This window comes from Aptenodytes patagonicus, chromosome 7 (assembly GCF_965638725.1).
Source record: "Aptenodytes patagonicus chromosome 7, bAptPat1.pri.cur, whole genome shotgun sequence".
NCBI classification, from domain to species: Eukaryota; Metazoa; Chordata; class Aves; order Sphenisciformes; family Spheniscidae; genus Aptenodytes; species Aptenodytes patagonicus.
The window spans coordinates 27,957,924-27,981,818 of record NC_134955.1 but is presented as its reverse complement, the minus strand read 5'-3'; the positions used below and the strand labels follow the sequence as shown (position 1 = coordinate 27,981,818).

Below are 23,895 nucleotides of genomic sequence, written 5' to 3'. Positions count from 1 at the left end.
CTGGGGAGAGAAATAGTACTCTTCTGGGCAGGATCCCTGGGAGAAGTGCTGGGGAGGGCATTTAAGTTGTGCTCACGGTGGCTGAGAGTGCAAGAAGTGACAAGGGGGGGAGAAAGGATCTGAATCTCCTACAGTTGAACAGTTGCTCCTGGGAGGCAATTTAAAGTACTTTTAACAAAAAAACTACGGATTTTAAAACTGGACATTAAATTTTAATTTAGACTTACCATATCACTAGATCACTTTAGCTGGAGGCCAGAATTGAAAAGACGACGCCCTAACACCTGGCTTTGGGGACTGATAGTGCTGCAGCTGGAGGAACAAGTCCCATAGAACAAGCAGGATCAAAAAGGGATTTTGTGCCCTTGGAAATGTTGCATTTAACTAATGGCTTGGATTTAGCCTGCTTCTCATTGCATAAAATAGATTGACATTTTTCAGCTCTTCAGGCCTTATTTTCCATTAACTGATAACGATAGGTTGAGGAGAAATCATAATCCAAATGCCAACAAGCGCTGCCGCTAGCAGTGTTTGTATTTCACCTGCGTTTTAGAAACCGCTGGATCCCGTGGCATCTCAGTGTTGCAGGACTGATTTCTGCCCTCCGGCCAGGCCAGCCCCGGCGGGCAGTTGGAGGGGCGAGTGAGGCAAGAGGAGGCCGTTGGGGGCCCCGCTCACCCCTTCCCCCCGGTTATCCCCTGCTAGCCGCCGCGCCCGCCTGCCCGACGGCCGGCCCGCGGGCACTCCGCGCCGCCGCGGGCCGAGAGACGGACTGCCCCCAAGGCTGCTCCCCCGCGCGCGGCCGAGCCGTTGTTGGCCGTTAGCGCGGTCGTTGCCCCCCGCGCGGGCCACGAAGGGCCTCGGGTTGCAGAGCAGGAGCAGAAGCCGGGGCTGGGCCCCCTCGCCGGGCGCTGTGGCGGGGGGCGGCGGGGCGCCGATCCTCGAAGAGGCGGGAGGCGACGAGGGGCCCCGGGACCCCTTTGAGGCCGGGCTTGGAGTGCCCTGGGGGCCGGACCGAGCCCGAATAGGGGCCCGGGCGGTGCCTGCCGCGGCCCGGTGTCGGGGAGCGGGGGGCGCTGGCCCCGTTTCCCTTCCGGGGGCGGCGCGGCGGCGGGCGGAGGCCCCCAGCCGGGCTGCAGGGGAAGCGCCCGCCCCTGCCGCCCCCGGCGCGGTAAGATGGCGGCCGCGGCTCAGGCGCTGAGCGGCTCCGGGCTGCTCCTAGCCGCCGCCGCCCTCGCCCTCCTGGCCGTGGCCATCGGCACCGACTCCTGGTACGAGACGGATGCGCGGCGGCACCGTGAGCGCTGCCGCGGCTTCGGCCACAAGCGCAGCGACCCGCCCGGCTCCATGTCTGCGCCCAGCTCGCACCTGCCGCTCCGCGCCCGGCCCCCGCGGGCCCTGCTGCCCGGGCGGCCCCCGGCCCCCGCCCCGGCCGCCGCCGCCGCCGCTCTGGACTCGCACTGCGGCCGCCGCTTCAACTCCACCGTCTCGGGGCTCTGGAGGCGCTGCCACCGCGCGGGCTACGAGCCGGACAGCGAGGAGCTCATCCGGAAAGGTGCGGCGACGGTGGGGTGGGGCCGGCCACGGCCCCGGCCCCGGCCCGGCGGGGAGGCGGTGGGGGCCCGCCGCTGTCCGTGGTGCTGAGCGCGGCTGGCGGCCCGGCCCGGCCGGGGCCCCGGGTCTGCGGGCGGGGCCGCGGCTGCTGCTGCTGCTGCGGCGTGAACAGGGCGGCGGGAGGGCGCGGATGTGGCCCCACACGGCCTCCGTGGCTCCGGGTGTCCCTGGCGTGCGGGAAGCGGCGAGCGTGGCCCTGACTCGATCCCGGGGTCTTGTACGCCTCCCTGTCTGCTTAAAATGCTGCAGTGCTGGGTGGGACCGTGTCCTCAAAGAGCCCCTTCTGTGGCCCAGTGCAGGGCTTGACGCTCGGGCAAGGTCTTGGTGGGCATTCTCCTAACCCTGACACCTTCTTGTTATTGAGCGCTGAGAAATGTACAGTATTGTTTATAGCTCTGTGATGTTTGCAGGAAGGGGAAAGGGACCTGTTGTTCCTGTGCTAGCATGGGGGAGTTCTTGTTGGTGCAGTGGATTGCCAGGCCTTCATGATGGCAGATGTCACCCAGGTCTCCAGGGGTGACAAGAGAGAAAGCTGTGGATCTTCTGCTATTATGGTGCACGGTACAAAGCCAAGCAGTTCACAAAGTATGGATAAAATTCCTGGACTCGATGGTACAAATAATGTAGTGGGCTGACCCACTAAGTCAAAATAAATGACATATAAAACAAGTTTAGGATAAGAAATGCCATGTATGTTTAATGATAAATAACAGGACTTACTGTTCCAGCAGGTACATATTAGCACAGGGAGAGTAGGAGTTGGGAGAAGTGCTTCCATTGAGGCATAAAATGGAAATGCTATCTTAAGAAAGTGGGAGCAGTTCTTCAGCGTGGTTTCCAACTGTGACGCCAGTCCTGCACAGCAGAAGATGGATAGACTGGCACCGTGAAGCGCAGCTTGTCTTTGTCCGTTCTTCCCAATGCACAGCAGTGACTCTTTTAGAAACTCTAGTGCCGTGTGATTAGCTTCTTTCTCTATTTAATCTCCTAGGATCCATTTTAAGCATTTTCATTTTTATTTCCATGTTGATCTCATTTCACTAAAAGGCAGCTCATTAATTTCTTTCTATTAATTGTGTCTGTCATGTCAAATATTTATCTTTTTTTTTTTGCTTCACATGAAGCCAAATGCTTTCAGCTCCCATTGAGATTAGCAAAGGTTGGGGGAAGGGATGGGAAGAATACTAGTTTGGTCCTCAATACTTCTGTTTCTGAGGTATTTTCCCAACACTACAACGGTCAGACAGAGAGGCCAGACTCTGCATTCTGCATGCACGGGGGCGTTACAGGGTGGTGAATGATCTTCCTCAGGGTCTGATGTATAAAACTGGAGGGGCTCTGAATCGAAAAGGTTTTCCTTCTACTTTCTTTTTTTTCTTTAGCTGTTCTAATAAAAGGCCTTCCCTTTCCCTGCAAGCCTTGCTTCCCTCCTATTCCTTGCCTATTAGGTCTGCAGTTGCTACTGTAAAGATTTACATGTTATCTTATAGAGGGAAATTATTAATAATCGTTCTTGTAGAGTCAAATCTTTAAATAGGTATGACTCTCTTCTTATCCCTTCCCCTGACCTGCTTTACTAGCAGTCTTTCCTTGTTCCCGCTGTGTCTATCTTTTCTCTGCCAACTGTGATTAAGCAGCCTTTTCTGGCCAATGGTCAGGTGTGGCTGTTGCTGAGCTGTTCTCTCAAGCACACTACTAGATCTGGGGCCTCCAAAACGAAAAAAAAACGGGTTTTTTTCCTAGTGGAAGATCACTACTGTGCACCTCTGAAAGTCCTACTTTCTCCTCGATGTGCAGTAAGTTTTCAGCTAGCTCTTTGGTGATATGTGATGCCTTCTTATGTTCCTAATAGTCCTGAAACTAGAGATTTGTACAGGTTTTTAGCGACAGAAGAGTAAATAGGTTTTTTTTTGTGAAAGTCCAGTGGTAATTTTGATGAGGGTTTATACTCTTCATTTTCTAGTACCTCTGGAATAAGGTTTCTTTCCTTTCTGGGTCTCTCTGGAGTTCTGAATAAATTACTAAGTCCATAAGTGCCTGTATCCATTTAGATAATTCCATGGATTTCTAATCCAGTATTTATCTACTACTACTAATACAAAGCAAGTTCTGTGGAAACTTTCATACTTGAGCATTTCAGCTGATGATGCATATACATGCATACATTTATATATAATATTTGTATTTTAAAAATATGTAAAATATATTTGCTTTATATATTTAAAAGGAAGCAGCAGGAGTAAAAAAATGTAGAGCAAAACTGAGAGGTGGGAAATGTTTAAATTTAAGAGGGGAATGATGTGTAGCATTTTTCTTAAAATGCAAAATGACTATTTTGGAACTGTGAAAAGATAGATAGTTTCATTTTAAAAATACAATTAAGAAGGCAAAAGAAGAAATAATGTACAAACCAAATGGGGAAAATGGAGATTAGCAATCAGTAAAACATAGCAGCTAAAGAACTGAAGCACTTGGTGGGGAAACTGAGATCTGTGTGTGTAGGGAGGGACTCTAAGTGTAGGAACTTGAGCACTATACATCATCTTATAGAGCCTGTGCTATGTGGATTACACACTGGATAACTGATGCTGCAACAAAAAATATTTTGCATGGAGAATTCTAATTAGTGAGGTCCTGCAGGGATTTATTAGATGTTGTTTAGTGGTATTCTCTATTAATATGAAAAAAGTGTTGCTGATAAAGTGGTGACAGTAGAAAATGATTAATTAGGAAAGATCCATTCTGATAGGCTGCTTTGGATAGCTTGGTGGGTTCATTTGAACAACATGCATTTTAACACCAGTACATTGAAGGAATTAAAAAGAAAAGGTTCATCACTGTTCATAAACTGGGGATTTTATTGCTTTTCAAGCTTGCTCGGAAAAGACTCTGTGATGGCACTTGTAGGTCTCACATATACTTGGCAGAAATGACTTCTTACTACCATGATGTAGCTGAGAAAGTGAGAACTACTGGATGCTTAAGCAGAGGAACACAACAGTTTGTGGCAGTAATGAGGCCCTTGAGGGAAAACGGCTCAGTCCTGGTGTCTGTACTTCCCGTCCTTTCCAACTGATGATAAATTGGAAGAGTTACAGGAATGACTGTGAGGTCCGTAGAGCATCTATTATAGTGGCATATTTAATAAACTCAATCTGTTTGGTCATGGCCATTGGTAAGTATGGTCTCTCAGTAAATACAATCTATAAGAGTTATCATGATGTTTTAAAGGAAGGTTGATTTACCAGATCTAGTGGCCTTTGGGTGACAATGTGGACAGAGCGATCCCATAGCTGTGATGGTCTCCACAATCCTGGGCAGAAATGGTAGGAATAGGCCAGGGAGCTTCAGCGGCCACTTGGTCCTGGGGCACGAGGGAGTGGAGGGCCAGACCTCACGTGGTAGCTGTGTTAACTGCCCGTGGCTGCTCCCTGGCCTTGCTCATGGTGAGAAGGAGAGGGCTCCTCCCAGCTGTGTGAGAGCCAAACTGCTGTAAGATAGGACTGGGCTAGGAGGTAGCAGCACTGAAAATGAGAACCCCTCCATTTCCTCCTCATAATGCTGGCACATAGGCAGTGTAAAGAAGAAAACCTGCATGTTTCAAAATCAGAAAGAGACGAAAACTAAACTGAGGAAAAAATTGGGGTGTGCTGAGCCCCGGATTGCAAACTGAATGTGTTACAGCAGGCCTGGATCTGGGTTTCCAGGTGTCTGGCAGCCCAGGGACAAGAGGCCTGTGCTCTGCCTGGGTATCTGGAGGTCCAGAAATTCTTTCTAGCCAGCGTCCTCTGAACTTTCCCAGCCTTTGTGTTCAGTCAGAAGAGATTTGTCCAGGCACACTGACATGTAACATCCCAAGGGTTGTGAGAGGGTACAGGAGGGGAACCTGTCTGCAGTTGCAATCCTGAAGGGAAAAAAAACCCACGTTGAGGACAAGGTGTGAGAAACAATGTTGGCCGTGGGAGGGCACAGGCATGTAACTCAGCCATGAAAGTGTCAACGTGACACTGCCGGACGTAGTTCATTGCTTCTTATCTTTATTTTTTAATCAAGAAAATTGTACATGCAGTGCAACTTTCATAGTGTTCTTTTAATGCCCCTAAGAAATGCTAGGATCAGGCTGTCGGTGTAACTGTTTTCTTGTACATGTGCTTTATGGTGAGCTAATGACATGAGCACCTGCCCCCTTCTGTTCTGTATTCTCAACTTACCCATGTGCCAAAAAAGACAACACTCACTTACTTCTTGTTCACCACATGACTCCATTCTATTCAAGCCCTTGCCTGAAGGCAGGCTTTCTTATGGTGCTCGTCTGAGTGTGTTATAAACAAAAGCGAAATCACTTTGCTAACAGGTTTCTGAAATGGAGAGCAGGATGCTGTCTCTGTTTTATAGACTGGGATTTAAGGTATGTAAGGGCTTAGGACAAAGGACTTGTTGGAGTACCTTTGAGATACCTTAGACTTCACGATAACTTTGAGACTGCAAACCTGATTTTGATTTTTTTTTCTATTTTCTTGAGTACTTAGAGAAGAAGGTGTCATATCACTCTAAATGCAGCCTCATGGAGTACCTGGCTATCTTTGAGTGCATAGCATCTCTGCAAATAAGACTTAGAGATTCACTCAGAAAGTGGGAAGCATGAACTAGTGACTGCAGATGCAAAATCTGGCTACTGAGGATTGCCTGGGTGCATGTTATAATTTTCTGGGAGAAAGTGGGTAGATATTCAGCTGAGAGATCACCCTCACTTCTTCCCTGATCCCCTGACTCTCTTGCCTACCTGTTTCAGCTTTTCTAGCAGACCTGCAGAGAGAGGCCTCCCTTGTTTTGCCTATGGTGGTTCACACCAGAGCAGGTCCAGCCTGTGCTCTCAGAGAAATGGAAATTTTATTGGAAAAACGGCTTGTGATGGTGTTATCAAAGGCTGCCACCAAGCCCATGGATTAAAGGTCAGAGCTGAGCATAAACCCTGAAATTCACTAACACTGAGCTCTTAGTTTTGCAGACTTGCTCTTTTAATATAATTTTATGTGCTACCTACATAAAATTAGCACTTTAAATTCTGGGGAAGAAAGGATTAGGAGTAAAGTTTTTAAACCAGAGGCAGAATGAATTGATATTTGAAAACTTCTAAATAACCAGATTTGTATAAAAAAGTGGAGAGGTTTTACTTTTAGTCTACACGTAAACTCTTGTTTACAAAGAGCAAAAGATACAGAGCAAAGATTTTCTCCGTGACGTTTTAGCTGAGGAGTCCATAGCTTTGATCATAAGGGATGTACATCTCTAGTCTTTGATTTTTCTTCAGTGAGCTTTAAAAGTAGTAATCCTTGCTCTTATATAAAATACTGCTTCATATATAGTGCTTTTGTAATCAGAATATGTAAGTGCATAGATCTTACTTTTAATGAATCCAGTGCATTGTAATCTAAAATCTGATGTCATTAGTTTGTACCACAGACATATTTCTCAACAACACGTGTAAATTATGTCAATATTGAAACTGAATTCAGTCAACAGTTATAGGTGAAATTTAATTAGATACTGTGATGTGCTGTATATGGCCTAAGTTCTTAATTCAGATGTTTACAGAGCTTTTGCAAATGAACTGGCATCCTCTGTTACTGGGTTGTCTTGCTGATCCATTTGCTCAGACAGCACTACAGACTTGTTCTGAAATAACCGCAAAAAGGGTGCACTGCTCTGCAGGGGGAGGGCGAATGGCTGGAGGTGAAGGGCAGCAACTCTGTGTATCGGTGTATCGGTGTATTGCTGCCAGCATGCTGTGGTGTGAGGGGAAGCAGCAGGGAACCGCAGCAGGGGAAGGGGATGGTGGCAAGCACAGCCGAGGATGGGGGCCCACTTAAAATGCTTTGCTGCTCAGAAGCTTTTGGAACTCTAGCTTTGAGTTTTCCCCTTTTGGGGCATGTTCTTTACATGTCTGCTTGTTCCACTTCAGTAATAAATGTCACTGTTTTGTTAATGTGGGGAAATTCAGATCACCTTACCCTCCCTGGCCTGATTGCTGGAATTGGCTGGGCCTCTTATGTGCAACTCCTAATCTTGTGAAGTGGGGGCTTCCTCTTTGCAGGTCCTTGCAGGAACCAGGTCAGTACAGTCCCAGTGAATGTTGTTAGAGAACAAAATCACGCTTCCCATTGCTGTGGGAGCAGCACAAAGCTCTTTCTTCTCCTGGGTTTTCTAGTGTCTCGCAAAGCCAATCACTGAGTCTGCAAGCTCCCTGCTAGTGATTGTTCTTAATTAGCTCACTGGCCAGCTGATTGTTTCTGAATGGTTCTTCTGCCCCAGCATTCAAATAGTGGTAATGACCCCACAGCCATTGTTTAAAGGGAACTTTTCGTACTGTTTAGCTCTTTTATCTTTCTGGCTATTCTCTTCCGTCCCACTATCCATGTTTATTCTCCCCCCCACCCTGGCTTTATTTATAACAGGGAGGGCAAGGCACCTTCCTCTCCCTCCACCCCCTAGTATAGAATCATAGAATCATAGAATTGTTTGGGTTGGAAGGGTCCTCTAAAGGTCATCTAGTCCAACCCCCCTGCTGTGGGCAGGGACATCTTCAACTAGGTCAGGTTGCTCAGAGCCCCGTCCAACCTGACCTGGAATATTTCCAGGGATGGGGCATCCACCACCTCTCTGGGCAACCTGTGCCAGTGCTTCACCACCGTCAGCGTAAAAAATTTCTTCCTTATATCTAGTCTAAATCTACCCCCCCTTTAGTTTAAGGCCATTCCCCCTTGTCCTATTGCAACAGGCCCTGCTAAAAAGTCAGTCCCCATCTTTCTTATAAGCCCCCTTTAAGTATTGAAAGGCCGCAATAAGGTCTCCCTGGAGCCTTCTCTTCTCCAGGCTGAACAAACCCAACTCTCTCAGCCTTTCCTCACAGGAGAGGTGTTCCATCCCTCTGATCATTTTCGTGGCCCTCTTCTGGACCCGCTCCAACAGGTCCATGTCTCTCTTATACTGAGGACTCCAGAGCTGGACGCAGTACTCCAGGTGGGGTCTCACCAGAGCAGAGTAGAGGGGCAGAATCACCTCCCTCGACCTGCTGGCCACGCTGCTTTTGATGCAGCCCAGGATGCGATTGGCCTTCTGGGCTGCGAGTGCACATTGCTGGCTCATGTCCAGCTTTTCACCCACCAGTACTCCCAAGTCCTTCTCGGCAGGGCTGCTCTCAGTCCCTTCATCCCCCAGGCTGTATTGGTACTGGGGGTTGCCCTGACCCAAGTGCAGGACCTTGCACTTGGCCTTGTTGAACCTCATGAGGTTCACACAGGCCCACTTCTTGAGCTTGTCCAGGTCCCTCTGGATGGCATCCCATCCCTCTGGTGTGTGGACCGCACCACTCAGCCTGGTGTCATCTGCAAACTTGCTGAGGGTGCACTCGATCCCACTGTCTATGTCATTGATGAAGATATTAAACAGTACCAGTCCCAATACGGACCCCTGCAGGGTGCCACTCGTCACCAATCTCTGTTTTTGGTTGTTTTCTAAACTAAAAATCCCTTTCAACAAGAGTGTGCATGTAGGTTCACATTTGCATCTGGGGTACATTTTTCTTTAAGCTAAAATGGAAACAAGCCTACTTGGGTACTATTGTTCACTGAAAGTAAAGCAAAGAGCCAATGACTACTGGAGTGAATGCAAACTTTTCTCCCATGCAGTTCACTTCTCAGCATTCATTCAAAATTTTCAAAAAGTGATTCAACTCTGTCTTCTTAGGGACAAAGCAGTCCTGTTGATACTCAGCCACATTCTTGTCTCCTCAGCCATCCCAAAGAGATCATACCAGTTCCTCTAGGAAGCTTCTGGAGCTGTTTTTGATGACTGTTATTACTGTTTACCTTCAGCTGTTCCTTCCTGGATCCTGCCTGGGTCAGCACCTTGCTCCCTCTTTGCCGGTGTTTCTTTGTAGCAAGGCTCCCTCCCCTCCTAATCCCCAAAGCCTTTGAAGTAAACAGCTCTTTTTTGGGTACACTTGCTCTGTTACTGAACTAAGGCTTCCCCTGTGTGAGCTCTGCTGGGCCAGCCAACTCGGCAGCAAATGCAAGGCACAGGGGTTTCATGCTGTTTCACACTGATGTCTCTTTTACAGGAGTTATTCAGCGCTGCACTGCTGTGAAGTACCACTACACCTCCAGCTCTCTGCCTCGCAACTTACCCATTAACATCACGAACACCATCCGGCAGGATGAGTGGCATGCGCTCCGTAAGTAACCCAAAGCAGTGTATACGACTGTTGGATTACTTAATGCCTTAATGCAATGCCTAGTGAGGGCTCTGAATCAGCTAGCTGTCACTAGGCTCTAAGCATAAATACATATTTGTTAGTGAGGAAGGGCAAGCAGCTGACAGTATAATTGGAAGGGGACATGAGATTTGGAGGGGCTAAAGCAGTGAATTCAGGAATTCAGGCATGTGTGTAGTGTGTTGCAAAGTGTAATCATATTCTGGATCTGGGGACAGACAACTCCTAGCTGGCTTACAGCAAAGGTGCTGCATCACAGTGTATAGAGCTTGTTGCATTTTCCTGTGTGCACACCAGTGACCTGGTGCAGCTCCCTGGCAACCAGCTCTTTTAGGGAACATCTCAGTTTGTCTTTGCAACCTCCTGTTACCACCTCCTGGCCCACAGGCTGCCTCATGCCCAAGTCCTTCCCACACAGATGACTGACCTGTAGCCTGTCACTGAGACTGATTTGGTTTTTTTCTGCTCCTGCTTCTCTCTATGTTTGTCTTATTGTTCTATTGCCTCACATAGTTCTGCCTAGCCCCTGTCATGTGAGCCTCAGTGCTGAGGAAATCCAGCTAGAGACTGAACTAGGAAGAGACAAGAACAGCACTTGTATTATGGATGACAAAGTGCTGTTCATATCACCGGTGCCCAAGCTTTTTTTTAGCGCTTGTTACTGGAGTTGTTCCCGTCATACTGTATTGATCTGCTGTCTGCTTCTGTCCTCCCACTATTCCTCTTTTCAGTTCACACTACTATCTGCCTTCCATGCACTTAGTCCTTTACTTCTCTTCAGTGTCCCCTCTCACTTCTTTTATTTCTATTTATTTTCAGCAGACATTCACCCAACAAACTCCATCCCAAAGAAACACACCACAAAACAAACAAACAAATAAAAGCCCTTGCAGTACTAACATTTACAAATCGTTGCTGAATTCATAATGCACCCCTTCTGTCCCATGTTGGGGAATATTTGGCCAGTATTCCTCTTGATAAGAACAGAAATGCTCTCTAGTTGCACAGCGCCTAGCAGAAGGGAGTTGTTAGCTGGATTCCCTTGGTTTCAGTGTAATGGGCAATCTACCCAAATAAGCTACAGGAGGAGAAGTCCATGGGTGAAGTATAAACTTTAGAATCAGTAAATCTAAATCTGTCTGGATCTCTCCTGGCTGTCCTGACTGGGTGCCGCCATGTTCACGTCGTCTTTCTTGCTTTTCTCCTTTCTCTTTCCTCAGATCTGCGGAGGATGACAGCTGGCTTCATTGGCATGGCAGTCTCCATCATCCTGTTTGGGTGGATCATTGGTGTGCTGGGCTGCTGCAAACAGCAGGAGCTCATGCAGTACGTGGCTGGGCTGCTCTTCCTAATGGGAGGTGAGAGCCTTTCACTTCTACTCCTGAAGTCACCACAGTCAGTATTGCTGGCTGGGGAGGTGCTCTTAAAAGTAAAGTCAACCCACAGCAAACACACGAAGCAGTTCTTTAGTGCGGCAAACCATCAGCACAGCGTAGAGTTACCACTTCCAGCACTGGGCAGGACCTGTGCTTGCATGGGTACGTGCACGTCTCTGAGTAGACCCCGCTGTAGGTACGCAGGAGCCTTCTGCTCTGGAGAGCTGGTGTATAGCCACAGGGACCATGTGCACAATGAGCACGGTCCTCTTGCCTGCTCTGTGTGGAGCCTGTGGTTCCTGTCAGACAGCTCAGCTCAGTTTTCCCTAGGGACTTTTAACAAAGAAAAAAAAAAAATCAGTGATGTAAAGCACCTTTCTGCTGCTCAAAGATGCTCACATCTTTGGGTAAAACAATGAAGTCCAAACCCAGCCAAGCCTGGAGAACATTGGCCCAGTGGTAAGGACATGAGCTCAGTGCTTGCCCAGGGTGTTACATCTGTTCCTCCTGGCTGGGAGCAGACGTTCTGCATGGCCAAACGTTTTTCAGAACTTTGATTGTTCAGCTCAAAAAACAGGCAGTGTTTTGTCTTTATTTGAAAGGGGCATAGTAGCAACAAATGCACCAAAAGGGTGAGCTCCTGAGATGCTGCAAGGATGGGGACTCTTAAATTGCAAGCAGTAAATAGGCGACTTTCAAGTATGAAAAAAATGAGACTCAAAAGCCAGAGCTGCTACCCTAGAAGTCCAGTGTCAGAATCTATAATGGCTGCAAGCAAGGAACTTGGTGACATAACAGCATCTGTATCAATTAAAGTAGGTGTGACACTGGTTTGGTGCCATTTTTTTAGGGAGGACGGGGACAGAAAAATATTCCCTTGCCATAAGTGAGCCTTCTCAAGGAGTGATTTTTTTGGGCAGCTGCACAGAAAACCACCCTGCTGACATGGCGTGATGCTAGGAAGGCTGGAAGTTAGGCTTGTGCTGTCCTTGATCATCTTACGTGCTGCTTAACTGCAGTTTCCTTTGGGAACATTTTCATTTCTTTATTGCACGCAGTGAGACAGTAAAGTATTATAAGTAGAACACATAGACTAGATCCCCTTCGAGTGCTTCTGCGCTTACCATCATGATGGGCATGCTGTCAGCACTAAGAGCTGTCGTCAGTATTTAGACACAGATCCAGAGCTGGCGAGAATAAAATGATCACCTTGACCTTGAGTCCAGTGTACTAGTGTGTATCAGACATACTAGAGTGCCTTGCGTTATAAGGTTCTTTGGCATTTTTGCTCCTCTATATAGGTGCTTAGTGAGTGTGTCGCAGATGACAAGAACCTGGGCACTTTCTATGGGCCTAGGCTACAGCTGGCAGGAGTCTGGATGTTCATAGCAGAAACCAAGCAGTGCTGCACTTTGCAGCCCTGGGCTTCATTTATTTACCTTGCATAGGAGATACTGCCCAAGTACTGTCCGGAACCCAGTGACATTAGTCATTGGAAATAAATGAAGTCTCAGGAGAAGTGAAGCATGACACGTGACTGAGTTCAAAATAGCAACAGAGAGAGCTAAGGCAATATTGGTTATTTGTGAAGTGAGGTATCCTGTAGTCCTACATATTTTGCCTTTTTTTTTCCCCCCTGCCTTGTAAGAAGAGTGACTGGTAGGACTACAAAAAAAAAAAGGGTAATTCTTGATTTTGAAAATTCATAACTTTGAAAATCCCAGAGCATAATTAACCTGTCTGAGGGCATTGTAGAACCCTCTTGCTTTTCTCCTGCAGGTACATGCTGTATCATCTCACTCTGCACATGCGTAGCTGGGATCAATTTTGAGTTATCTCGCTATCCTCGCTACGTCTATGGGCTGCCAGAGGACATCAGTCATGGCTATGGCTGGTCCATGTTCTGTGCCTGGGGAGGCCTGGGCCTTACCCTGCTGGCTGGGTTCCTCTGCACATTGGCCCCGTCACTCAACACTTCTCGGGCATCCGTACAAAAACCCAGACAAGAAAATGGGGCTGTGTGACCTCGGAGGGAGTGAGGAGAGACTCTGGAAAGCGCAGCCTGGGCAGAGCTGTGGGTTAACACCAGGAAGAGGTGGCACGTCAGTGTGTGGAGAGCAGTGCCATAGCTGTGGAAATACCAGCCCATGGGATGCTGCTACGGCCTCCAGTCGTGGATAAGGACATTGCAAGTAACTCCAGGTTTGAATTATTGCTGATTTGCTCATTGATGGTTTAAGGGGAACAGTTCTTTTGATTTTTCTTCTGTTTACAAGGGATTAAGTCCAAGGCTGTGTCTTTTTTTGTGCTGTTTTTTGAACTGTACCTCCATGGTCCTGTTATTGTCCAGTTGTAAGGGATGTTTACGCACCAACTCTATTGCTGCAGGTCTGTGTAATTCAGACCCAAATTAGGGCAAGGAGCTACATGAAGTTGGCTTGAACACTTTTGCAACAGGCGTGTCTAGTGTTGGCTCAGGCCATCATTTCCCAAAAGAACCTTGATCTAAGCCGAGGTTTAGGCCAAAGAATTAGCCCATTCTTAGTATTAATTCATTTAGATCAGAAATCTGTGCTATTCCATGCTGTAGTATCAGCTATTTACTCACTACTAAAGCTGTTTCCAAAAGGAGTTGGCTGTAACTGAGCAGCAAGACTCTAAAAATACTCTTACTGGCTTTAGGAAAGGAGGGGAAAGTTTTCCTCAGCTTCTTACACAGGTAAGGTTACTCATTTGGTGAACATACCCTTGTTTTAATGGGGAGATGTATGCAATGTGCAGCTTAAACTACTCCACTAGAGGCCAGGGTATATTTCTGAAAGTATGTCATAGTTTGAGCTGCCGGGATCAACTTTCACCCCCGAACTAACTTGTGGGCGCAACTCCTGTTCTGTGAAAGGAGATGAGTAATTCTCCCCAAGCTCAAATAGCAGTACTGCTAAAATAGCAGATGTACAGCCCCCTCGAATATTAACGTCCAAAGGAACCGCAATGTATTTTCCTCAGGAACGCGTGGCTTCTGCTCACTTCACCACTCACCCCTTTCTAATGTCAAATGCCCCCTGAGCATAGCGTGTCAAGAACACACATGCTCCGCTGGAACAAGCTCCCTCTCCAAAATGAGCAGTAAGGACCTTGGAACCAGTGCAAGTACTAGGGCTAACTCAGGAACATCAGCCAAAGTACTTCGGGGTGCATTTTTCTTTCATTCATCTATTCTTTCTTCCCTCACATCCCCGCCCCTCTCCCAAGCGTCCAAAAACTGCACAGGTAAAGATGAGATGGCCAGCATTTGGAGATGTTTACATTGTATTTAAAATACAATACAGTGGCATGTAAGATACTTAATGCTAAAGTCAGTGTATTTATGAAAAGTGTAATTTTTAAATGGAAGTTGTAATTCTCAACTGGCATTAAAAGTACTGAAAGACTTGCTCAGTGGATGAAACCTTGAATTCTTTCTGACTAATTACCAGACTGATTCACCAGAGCTCACATACACATCAGCGATGGTGTTAAAGCTTCCAGAGTTAAGTTTAAACAACAAAGTTAAAACATCATTCATGTGTGAATCGTGTTCACTTCTCCCTTGCAAAATGAGTGTTAGTTCAAAAGTTTCAAAGCCTCTAACAAAGCTGTACAGTCTGTTCACTGGCTGCACACGTAAAAACAGGGGATGCTGTGTGAGCTGCAGATCATCGGTTTCAAAGTACACTTACTGCAGTATAACCTGTTGGTCCTCATCCAGAAGTAGCAGAGCAGGATTTAATCCAGTTCTAGCAGCAGGAGGCTCCAAAGGCAGCACGATGGGCACCGTGGAGAGGAGGTTCTCACCTTCCCTTTTGCAGATGTAGAACCACTGAGCAAGGGCGACAGCCCCAACACATCACGGATTTGTTTTTAGAGGGAAAAAAATGCTTTATTTTTTCCAGACAGAAAGTAAGTGGTACAGTCCAGTCTCGTCCTGTCCTCTGCCAAGGCCACAACCTTAACTGGGCAGAGATCAGGCATAGTACTGCAGATTGGCTTTTTTCTTTGCTTGAACCTCCAGGATTCCTTCCATGTAGTCCTCATGGGTGAGCTCTGTAGCTCCACGGCGGAGGGCAATCATCCCCTGCCCAACAAGACAGTATTTAGAGAGGGCATGTGAGCACCACATCAATTCAAAGTAATTACTCCATGCTAGCTTTCACATCTCCCTCCTGTCAGTGCTGGCTGCTGTAGAGCAGTACTTACCGCTTCGACACATACAGCCTTGCACTGGGCTCCATTGAAATCATCTGTGCAGCGAGCCAGTTCCTCATAGTTCACATCAGGGCTGATATGAGCGGGAGGGGGAAAAAAAAAGTCTGAGAACATGTACCAAATAGAAAAACCAAGGTATGGAGCTTCCTTAAAACCCAACAGTGAGCTCTCAACACAAGAGAGTGCCTACCACTCCACAGCCCTGAGGTACCGTCATGACTGACAAACACAGCCCCAGGCGGCCATACCTCGTCCATACCTGACATTCATTTTGCGTGAATGGATCTGCATAATTCTGGCTCTGGCCTCCTCATTAGGCATCGGGAACTCAATCTTGCGATCTAATCGTCCAGAGCGGAGCAAAGCTGGGTCCAAGATATCAACCCGGTTGGTTGCAGCAATCACCTAAGTAGAAGTAGGGTCATCAGTCTGAGGCACCTGGAGGACAGGCCTCTCCTCCCCAAGGATCCACCAAGCTTCTTCCCTGGACATTGTTTTCTATCCCCTGCTAGAGTACCCTGGACCTCAGTAGCACTCTCTGCTAGATCCCAACCTTGACTTGTGTGTTGGGCTGGAAACCATCAAGTTGATTAAGCAGCTCCAGCATGGTCCTCTGCACCTCCCGATCACCAGCCTTCTCACTATCAAACCTGAGGAGGAAACAAGGGTAAAACTATCAGTGTGAACCTGACCACCCTGCCCCTATGTTTTTAATCACATAAAAAGACAGAATGGTCTTTTTATGAGACTCCTTGGCCAAGGTCTTCCAAATTCCTCCTTGAAACTACAGGAAGTCCTACCGTGATGAGGACTGTGACTAGAATAACTGTCAGCAGCAGCTAAGTCTTATTATGTCCTTAGAGCTGAATGGGGCTAATGTTGTCCAGGCCCAAGTAGTAAATGAGGGTAAACATCTCCATGCGCCTGATGCAGTTATCAGAAAACAGTTTTATACAGCAGGAGAACATCAGCTAGATCCTGAGTCTCATGAACTTTGCTCATGAGCCCAAGGTTTGTGGCAACTGCTTTCTGTGATTGGCTTTACACTGTTTCTGAATAGGCCATGCTTTAAGCTAAGCTTCCCTCACATACACAGGCAAAGGGGGCTGCTAGGCAGCTCCCAAGAGCTTTGCAACATGGCCTGCACCTCACCTTTTAGTGCCAATGGCATCCAGTTCGTCAATAAAGATGATGGAAGGAGCTTTTTCCTTGGCTAGAGCGAAAGCATCGCGTACCAGCTTAGCTCCATCACCAATGAACATCTGCACAAGTTGTGGACCCGCAAGCTTCAGGAACGTAGCCTGGGAAGTGAAAGAGAATCCTATGCCTCATTTCTCAATAGGGTCAGTTCTGAGTACTACAAGAAGCCCTTAATTAAAACAAGCAAGCAGACAAGAAAATCCCAGCCTTTGTAACATCAGTTTGTATGTATGACCGCTCTTCCCCTTGGAGATGTTCTTATTCTTTTTCAGGTACTATTCTACAGCAGCACACACTTTGAAAGGTTCCTTTTACCTTGGTCTGGGCAGCACATGCTCGAGCTAAAAGCGTCTTCCCTGTTCCTGGAGGCCCATACATAAGGACTCCTTTGGGCGGCTGTATACCCAAGTTTTCAAATTTCTCCTTATGATTCATTGGCAGGACAATGGCCTCCACGAGCTACAGCAAAAGAAAAATATTAACACATAAACCCATTCTACTCCACAGATCCAGGCTGCCTGCTTTGAGCTGAAGTTCTGAGCTGAAGCTCAAAGACTGTTGTCCTCAGTCAGACCAGAAACTAAACATAAGGTATCACCTCTTGGATTTGTTTATCCAGCCCCCCGATGTCACTGTACTGCTCTGTGGGTCTCTCATCCACCTCCATGGCTTTCACCCGTGAATCGTATTCCGTAGGTAGAGTCTCCAGGATCAAGTAAGAGTCTTTGTTCACTCCCTGTAAACACAAGTCCTTTGCTTTTAACAGGCCCTTCAGATAGCTATTAGTAAGAACGCAATCAAAGGTGATTCACTAGACCTCAAGGACGCAGGACCAGCTTTGACGCTGGCACTCATCAAATCACCACAGCTTGGCACAGTGGACAACGCCACAGCTAACCTAGCACATTTTAAAAGGAAGGGGCCCAATTTACTTATGATACAAAAGACTGGTTTTAGAAAGCTTACTAGGTGATATCTAAATGTTCAGCACCTAACTATGTATAAAGACCCCCTCCAACTACTTTTCTGTACTACAGATATGACTGAACCCATAATACCTTTTTATTAGAATTTTAGTACAGAAATGGTCTTGGAGAAATCTGCACAGATTTGTCTCCTTTCTAAAAGGCAAGACATATGTAATTTTCTGGCCAACGTTATATCTAAGAATCACAACAGCATCACTCACCACTAGGTCTCCAGGCTTCAACTTCTCAGCATCAACCAACCCAATAACAGGCAGGAAATACGTCTGTAGGAAAGGAATCAGAGTAAGCAAAACCAGCCGTACTAGGACAAGGTCCTTTTCAGCACTCCTCACACCTAGCTGGGCACATGGGTCTTACCTGGCGTGTAGAGGTCTTGATCACAGCACACTTGCCCTTTCTCTGGGAATCCAGGTCAATGTTTGCTCCATCCTCCTCCTGGTCATTGGGGTCAACATCCAGCAGCTGAAAACCAGAGCGAGAGATTTCATGATAAAGTAACCAGGCTAGCAGGATGACGCCAGGATTAACACTTCTAAATTACATGCAGTAGGAGAAATAAATCTTCCCATCATCCATCAGCAGTAGAATCCTGAAAGCATTAAAGCCCTCCTATAAAAATTAATTTCTTCCTCTCATGAAGCAGCACGCAATAGCGCATAGAAGGATGCTATGAAGTCCAGAACAAAGTAGTAGCTAATGGCACCGACTTCTCCTCCCATTACAGCAGCTCACATTAAGCCTTAAGTTCTAAAACACTAGTACAAACCAACCCCCCTTTTTAAAAATAGAAAACTGTCAGCATTTTTTAGCAGATCAGCAAAATTACTGAATTACAAAAAGAAGGTAATGTAGTAACAGAGCCACTGCTTTTCATTCACTGTCTCACAAGTTTCAGAAAGCACGTACCAAATTTCACATGCCCAAGTCCACACTAAGTGAGGCTGTGCCACCCTCTGATGGCTACCTTACGTACAGATGAACAGTAGCCAACACCTAAGGAATGACCCAGACAAGAAGTGGACAAGTGATGTGCACTTCCAGGTCACAAACAAAACCAACAGAAAAACCTGAAAGTCCTGGCTCCAGGAGCATCAGTAGTTTGAGAATATGCCGTGTCTCAAATTACTGATGACCTCCCCTGCCCTGCTCCCTCCTGATATATATTGCACACACTTCTCACATTGCTGCAGAAGAGCGCACCGCTCTCACCTCAATAACGTTAGAGACAAGGTATGGCAGGGTTTTGTTCACTTTGATCTTCTCACTGTTCTCTTTGATCTTGTCTTTCATGGCCTGAAGCTCATGGGTCACTCTCAGTACTTCACTCTTCATGATCTGGAATCAGGACGCAGAAGAAAGAGATAAGAATATCAGAAGACTAAGGCAAGATAAAATTCATACATTATTCTAGAAGTAAAACAGTTACAAAAACGTGACGAAACAGTGGGTATAAAGGGAAACGTAATATCAAAAGAGGAAAAGCCAGCAAATGAGCCAAAATTGGTTAGGAATCAAGCTTATGCAGTCCATTCTGGTCTCCAACTAATCAATATCCCTAAGTAATTTCTTCCCAGTGTTACTGGATAACCTTAGCCTGATCAATGCATCTGCTTACAGGGTTGCAGTATAACCTAGAGAAGGATATGACCTAGATAAGGCAACTGTGTGGTTTTCCTTTGTAATATATATGGATACACAGGTAACTAGATATACACACACGTGCATATCTATATACATCCATGTACACACACGCATTTTAAAGTTATGTTTTGATGGGTTTAAAGAAGAATTGTGTGCTGGAACACTGAACGATGACATGCAATAGCGAAGAACAAACTTAGCCAGAAAAACCCTAAACTGGAAGTACCACTGTAGAGAATCAAAGTAAACTGAAAGTATGAATGGGGAATGGCAGAATTGAAGCTTGTGTCTACTGAGAGCAGTGGGACTAGCAGCACCTTTGCAAAGAGTTGTACCACCACTGCTGGTGGAACAAAAAGAAACAGAGGTGCCATTTTTATAAAGTTGTTATGTTCGACAAGACCACACATACAGAGACCTACATATGAGAAACAAACATATCGGCTGCCTCTGGAGGGGAAAAATACTTTTTGTTCTCCTTAAAACATTCAACACTGGAGTAATATCCGGTACTTGTTCCCCACAAAGATAGCCAGGTCCTTTGGAAAACAATGGAACGTGGGCTCATAGGACAACTCGGGTTGAGACGGACCTCAAGGGGGGGTCTCTAGTTCACCTTCCTGCTCAAAGCAGAGTCAGCCGTGGGCTCTCACTAGGTTGCTCAGGGCTTTGCCCAACTAAATCTTGAAAAATTCCAAGGACGGAGACTATATAATTTCTCTGGAACAACCTGTTCCACTGTCTGACTGCCCTCACAGTGACAAGGTCATCTTCATACCCCTGTGGAATCTCATTTTTTCAATTTATGACCAGTAATTTATGGTTTGAATTAACCTTGGCCTAGGCTTCTATAAGATATAAACCCCTTCTGTAGGAAAAAAAGAAACAAACCAAACATATATGAGTAGCCTAACAGGAAGCTCAAATTCACACATCTTCATATAATTTTAACTTTTCTGAGGCTTTTACTGCTACTAAGGTCAACAGCTCAATGTCCAGATGCAGACTGGTGATGAGTGGTATCCCTCAGGGGTCCGTATTGGGACTGGTACTGTTTAATATCTTCATCAATGACATAGACAGTGGGATCGAGTGCACCCTCAGCAAGTTTGCAGATGACACCAAGCTGAGTGCTGCGGTCCACATGCCAGAGGGATGGGATGCCATCCAGAGGGACCTGGACAAGCTCAAGAAGTGGGCCTGTGTGAACCTCATGAGGTTCAACAAGGCCAAGTGCAAGGTCCTGCACTTGGGTCAGGGCAACCCCCAGTACCAATACAGCCTGGGGGATGAAGGGACTGAGAGCAGCCCTGCCGAGAAGGACTTGGGGGTACTGGTGGGTGAAAAGCTGGACATGAGCCAGCAATGTGCACTCGCAGCCCAGAAGGCCAATCGCATCCTGGGCTGCATCAAAAGCAGCGTGGCCAGCAGGTCGAGGGAGGTGATTCTGCCCCTCTACTCTGCTCTGGTGAGACCCCACCTGGAGTACTGCGTCCAGCTCTGGAGTCCTCAGTATAAGAGAGACATGGACCTGTTGGAGCGGGTCCAGAAGAGGGCCACGAAAATGATCAGAGGGATGGAACACCTCTCCTGTGAGGAAAGGCTGAGAGAGTTGGGTTTGTTCAGCCTGGAGAAGAGAAGGCTCCAGGGAGACCTTATTGCGGCCTTTCAATACTTAAAGGGGGCTTATAAGAAAGATGGGGACTGACTTTTTAGCAGGGCCTGTTGCAATAGGACAAGGGGGAATGGCCTTAAACTAAAGGGGGGGTAGATTTAGACTAGATATAAGGAAGAAATTTTTTACGCTGACGGTGGTGAAGCACTGGCACAGGTTGCCCAGAGAGGTGGTGGATGCCCCATCCCTGGAAATATTCCAGGTCAGGTTGGACGGGGCTCTGAGCAACCTGATCTAGTTGAAGATGTCCCTGCCCACAGCAGGGGGGTTGGACTAGATGACCTTTAAAGGTCCCTTCCAACCCAAACTATTCTATGATTCTACTAACTGTAAGGGAAAACACCTATAAGAAAAGAAGTTCTGTGCTCACCATCCAACAGTAAGTACGTTTGTACCCAAGACTAAGGCACCCCATACAGGTGTTTCTCAGTGCTGTCTGGCTGATGCCCACATACGTTTTCCTCCCTTTCCTGGTTAGTCGCACAGTTTGAAAACGCACAGTCTGCGATCCCCACTGAAGCGAGTGTAGCACTAAATGGTCTCAGGAGAACTGGTTACACATGAATTGGCTTACGTGATTCTGTTTAATGGGGAAATCCACTCTTCTCTAAAAAACTATCTTTTTAAAACTCTTGATGCCTAAGTGCAATACTGCGCTGTAACACAAAATTATTCACAGGACAGAACTATTGCAGAAGCCAATACAGAACCTGTTACATAAAAGTGCAAAAAAATTAGAAATTTAATAAACACAGTCTGGGAAACATTCAAGAAAAACTGCATGAAGGGAGGGTGCCAATAAACATTTCTGCCACCTCAGTTATGATGCTCTTACTATAAAGTAGAGAAGGCTGCTTTTACTCCTTACTGTATTCTGCAATTTAAAAATAAGACACACGTTTATCTTTGCTGTCTTTAAAGAGTAAGAAAGTATGATAATAAGTCAGAACTACTTGTGGAGCCTGAAGCAGTAGGATGAAGTTGCTCTGCAGAATCTATGAAATAATTTATCTCAATATTGCTAACATCAGGCAGTAGAGATAAACTAATACTAAAGTTATAAGTGGTCTTTTATGGGTCTATCTTGGGACACGTCTACCCAGGTCTGTCCTACTTACCACCTTTGTGAATGACCTAGACAAGGGGATGGAGTGCACTCTCGTCATGTTTGCAGATGACACCAAACTGGGGGGCACAGTCTCTGTGCTCAAGGCCAGGGCTGCCACTCAGAGGGACCTTGGGAGACTGGAGGAACAGGCACACAGAAACCTTACAAAATTCAAGGACAAATGCAAAGCCCCGCACCTGGGAAGGAAGAGCACCTTGCAATGATACAGGCTGGCGACTGGCTGGCTGGGGAGCAGCTCTGCGGAAAGGGAGCTGGGGGTCTCCGTGGACAATAAACTGAACGCGAGCCAGCAATGTGCCCTGACAGCAAGGGTGGCAAACAGTGTCTTGAGCTGTACTAACAGGAACGTAGCCAGTAGATGGAGAAAAGTGATCAGCTCCCTTTACTCAACACTTGTTAGATACTATCTAGAGCACTCCGTCCAGTTTTGGGCCTCCCCATACAACAAAGATGTTGATAAACTGGACTGAGTTCAGCATAGGGCCGCCAAGATGGAGCACAGGAGCGCACCTGTGCTGGAGCACAGGCCCTGTGAGAAGTAGCTGAGGCAAGTGGGCTTGTTCAGCTGCACAAGAGAACTACTGGGGAAGGTATCAAGTAGATAGAACCAGACACTTCACAGCAGTGCACGGTGGGTGGATGAGGCAACAGACAAAGACTGAAACAAGAGAGGTTCAAGCTGTACGTAAAGCAAATCTTCATCCTCATGAGGACAGTCAAGCAGTGGCACAGAACGCCCAGAGAAGTGGTGCAATCTCTATCCTTAGAGGCTTTCAAGATCCAACTGGATAAAGCCCTGAGCAGCCTGGGTTACGGCTGACCCTGTTTTGAGCAGGAGGTTGGACCAGAGATCTTCTGAAGTCCCTTCCAACCTGAATTACCCGATGATCCCACCTCACCCAGGCCATGGAACAGGCTCCCCCCTTCCCCTGTGCCTACGAGAGCTGGGAGGACTTGTGTACCTTTAGCTAAAGCATCCAAGCTGCTAAGGCTCTGCAGAACAACCATTCCCTCAGCTTCCCTGGGTCCTAGCTCTTTTACTTACTGTTTCTGCCCTACGTTCGCGGCTTACCGTTCCTCAGCCTACTAAACCTCGATCTAGTTAGCTGCATCTTATTTTTCATTGCCCCCCCATGACTGTCCTAGGCCCACCCCCCCGAGCACCAGCAAGCGCAGGGCTCCCGAGGGCGGCCTCGCCGCAGGCAGACGGCCCGGCCCGGCCCGGCCCGGCCCCGCTCCGCTCCCCGGCCCGTCGCGGCTGGCGGCCCTCGGCCGCTACCTTGATCTCGCTGTCGAGGAGGCGCGTGCGCTGCACGATCTCCTCCGTGGACATCTTCAGCACCTCCTCGCCGACGCCATCCTGCGGGAGCACAACGGCAGCGTCACCCTCGGCCCGACCCGCGCCCCGACACCGCAACCCCGCGCCCGGCGGCGGCCCGCGGCCCCGGCCCCTCACCTCGGACTCGTCCCACACCGACGCCATCTTTCACCCAGCCAGCGAGCGAGCGCGCAGCGCGGCGCGGGTTTCCGGGCGGCAGATTCCGCGCTCCTCGCCCCGGGAGCAGGGCGAGAGGCAGCGGGACGGGCGGCTCGGAGGCCCCGCGCGCCCTCTTCTTCCTCGGCGCCCCGCCGCGGCCCTCCGCCCCCGCCGCCCGGAGAGCGGCCCGACGGGTCTGCCGAATCTGCCGGCGGCGCTGGTGAAGGGGAAACCGCCGCGCAGGTCACGTGCCACCGGCCAAATCTGCTGAGTGATG

At 47.7% G+C, this 23,895-nt stretch overlaps 2 protein-coding genes across 2 annotated transcripts; one reads left to right on the top strand and one right to left on the bottom strand.

Annotated features, from left to right (window-relative positions):
* Positions 1–1,176: 1,176 nt before the first annotated feature.
* LOC143163320 (transmembrane protein 178B-like) lies at positions 1,177–14,695 on the top strand. Its single transcript, XM_076344467.1, has 4 exons — positions 1,177–1,555; positions 9,734–9,847; positions 11,107–11,244; positions 13,042–14,695. Exons 1-4 carry the CDS (start codon positions 1,177–1,179, stop codon positions 13,284–13,286), a joined length of 876 nt encoding a protein of 291 aa, XP_076200582.1. The 3' UTR covers positions 13,287–14,695.
* Positions 14,696–15,155: 460 nt separating this feature from the next.
* On the bottom strand, positions 15,156–23,774 carry PSMC3 (proteasome 26S subunit, ATPase 3). Its single transcript, XM_076344463.1, has 12 exons — positions 23,598–23,774; positions 23,421–23,501; positions 18,906–19,031; positions 18,054–18,158; positions 17,897–17,959; positions 17,306–17,443; positions 17,023–17,166; positions 16,660–16,808; positions 16,061–16,157; positions 15,767–15,912; positions 15,499–15,580; positions 15,156–15,376 (listed from the first exon to the last, which is right to left on the bottom strand). The coding sequence occupies exons 1-12, from the start codon at positions 23,622–23,624 to the stop codon at positions 15,266–15,268; spliced, it is 1,269 nt and encodes a 422-aa protein (XP_076200578.1). The 5' UTR covers positions 23,625–23,774; the 3' UTR covers positions 15,156–15,265.
* Between the last annotated feature and the right edge of the window lie 121 nt (positions 23,775–23,895).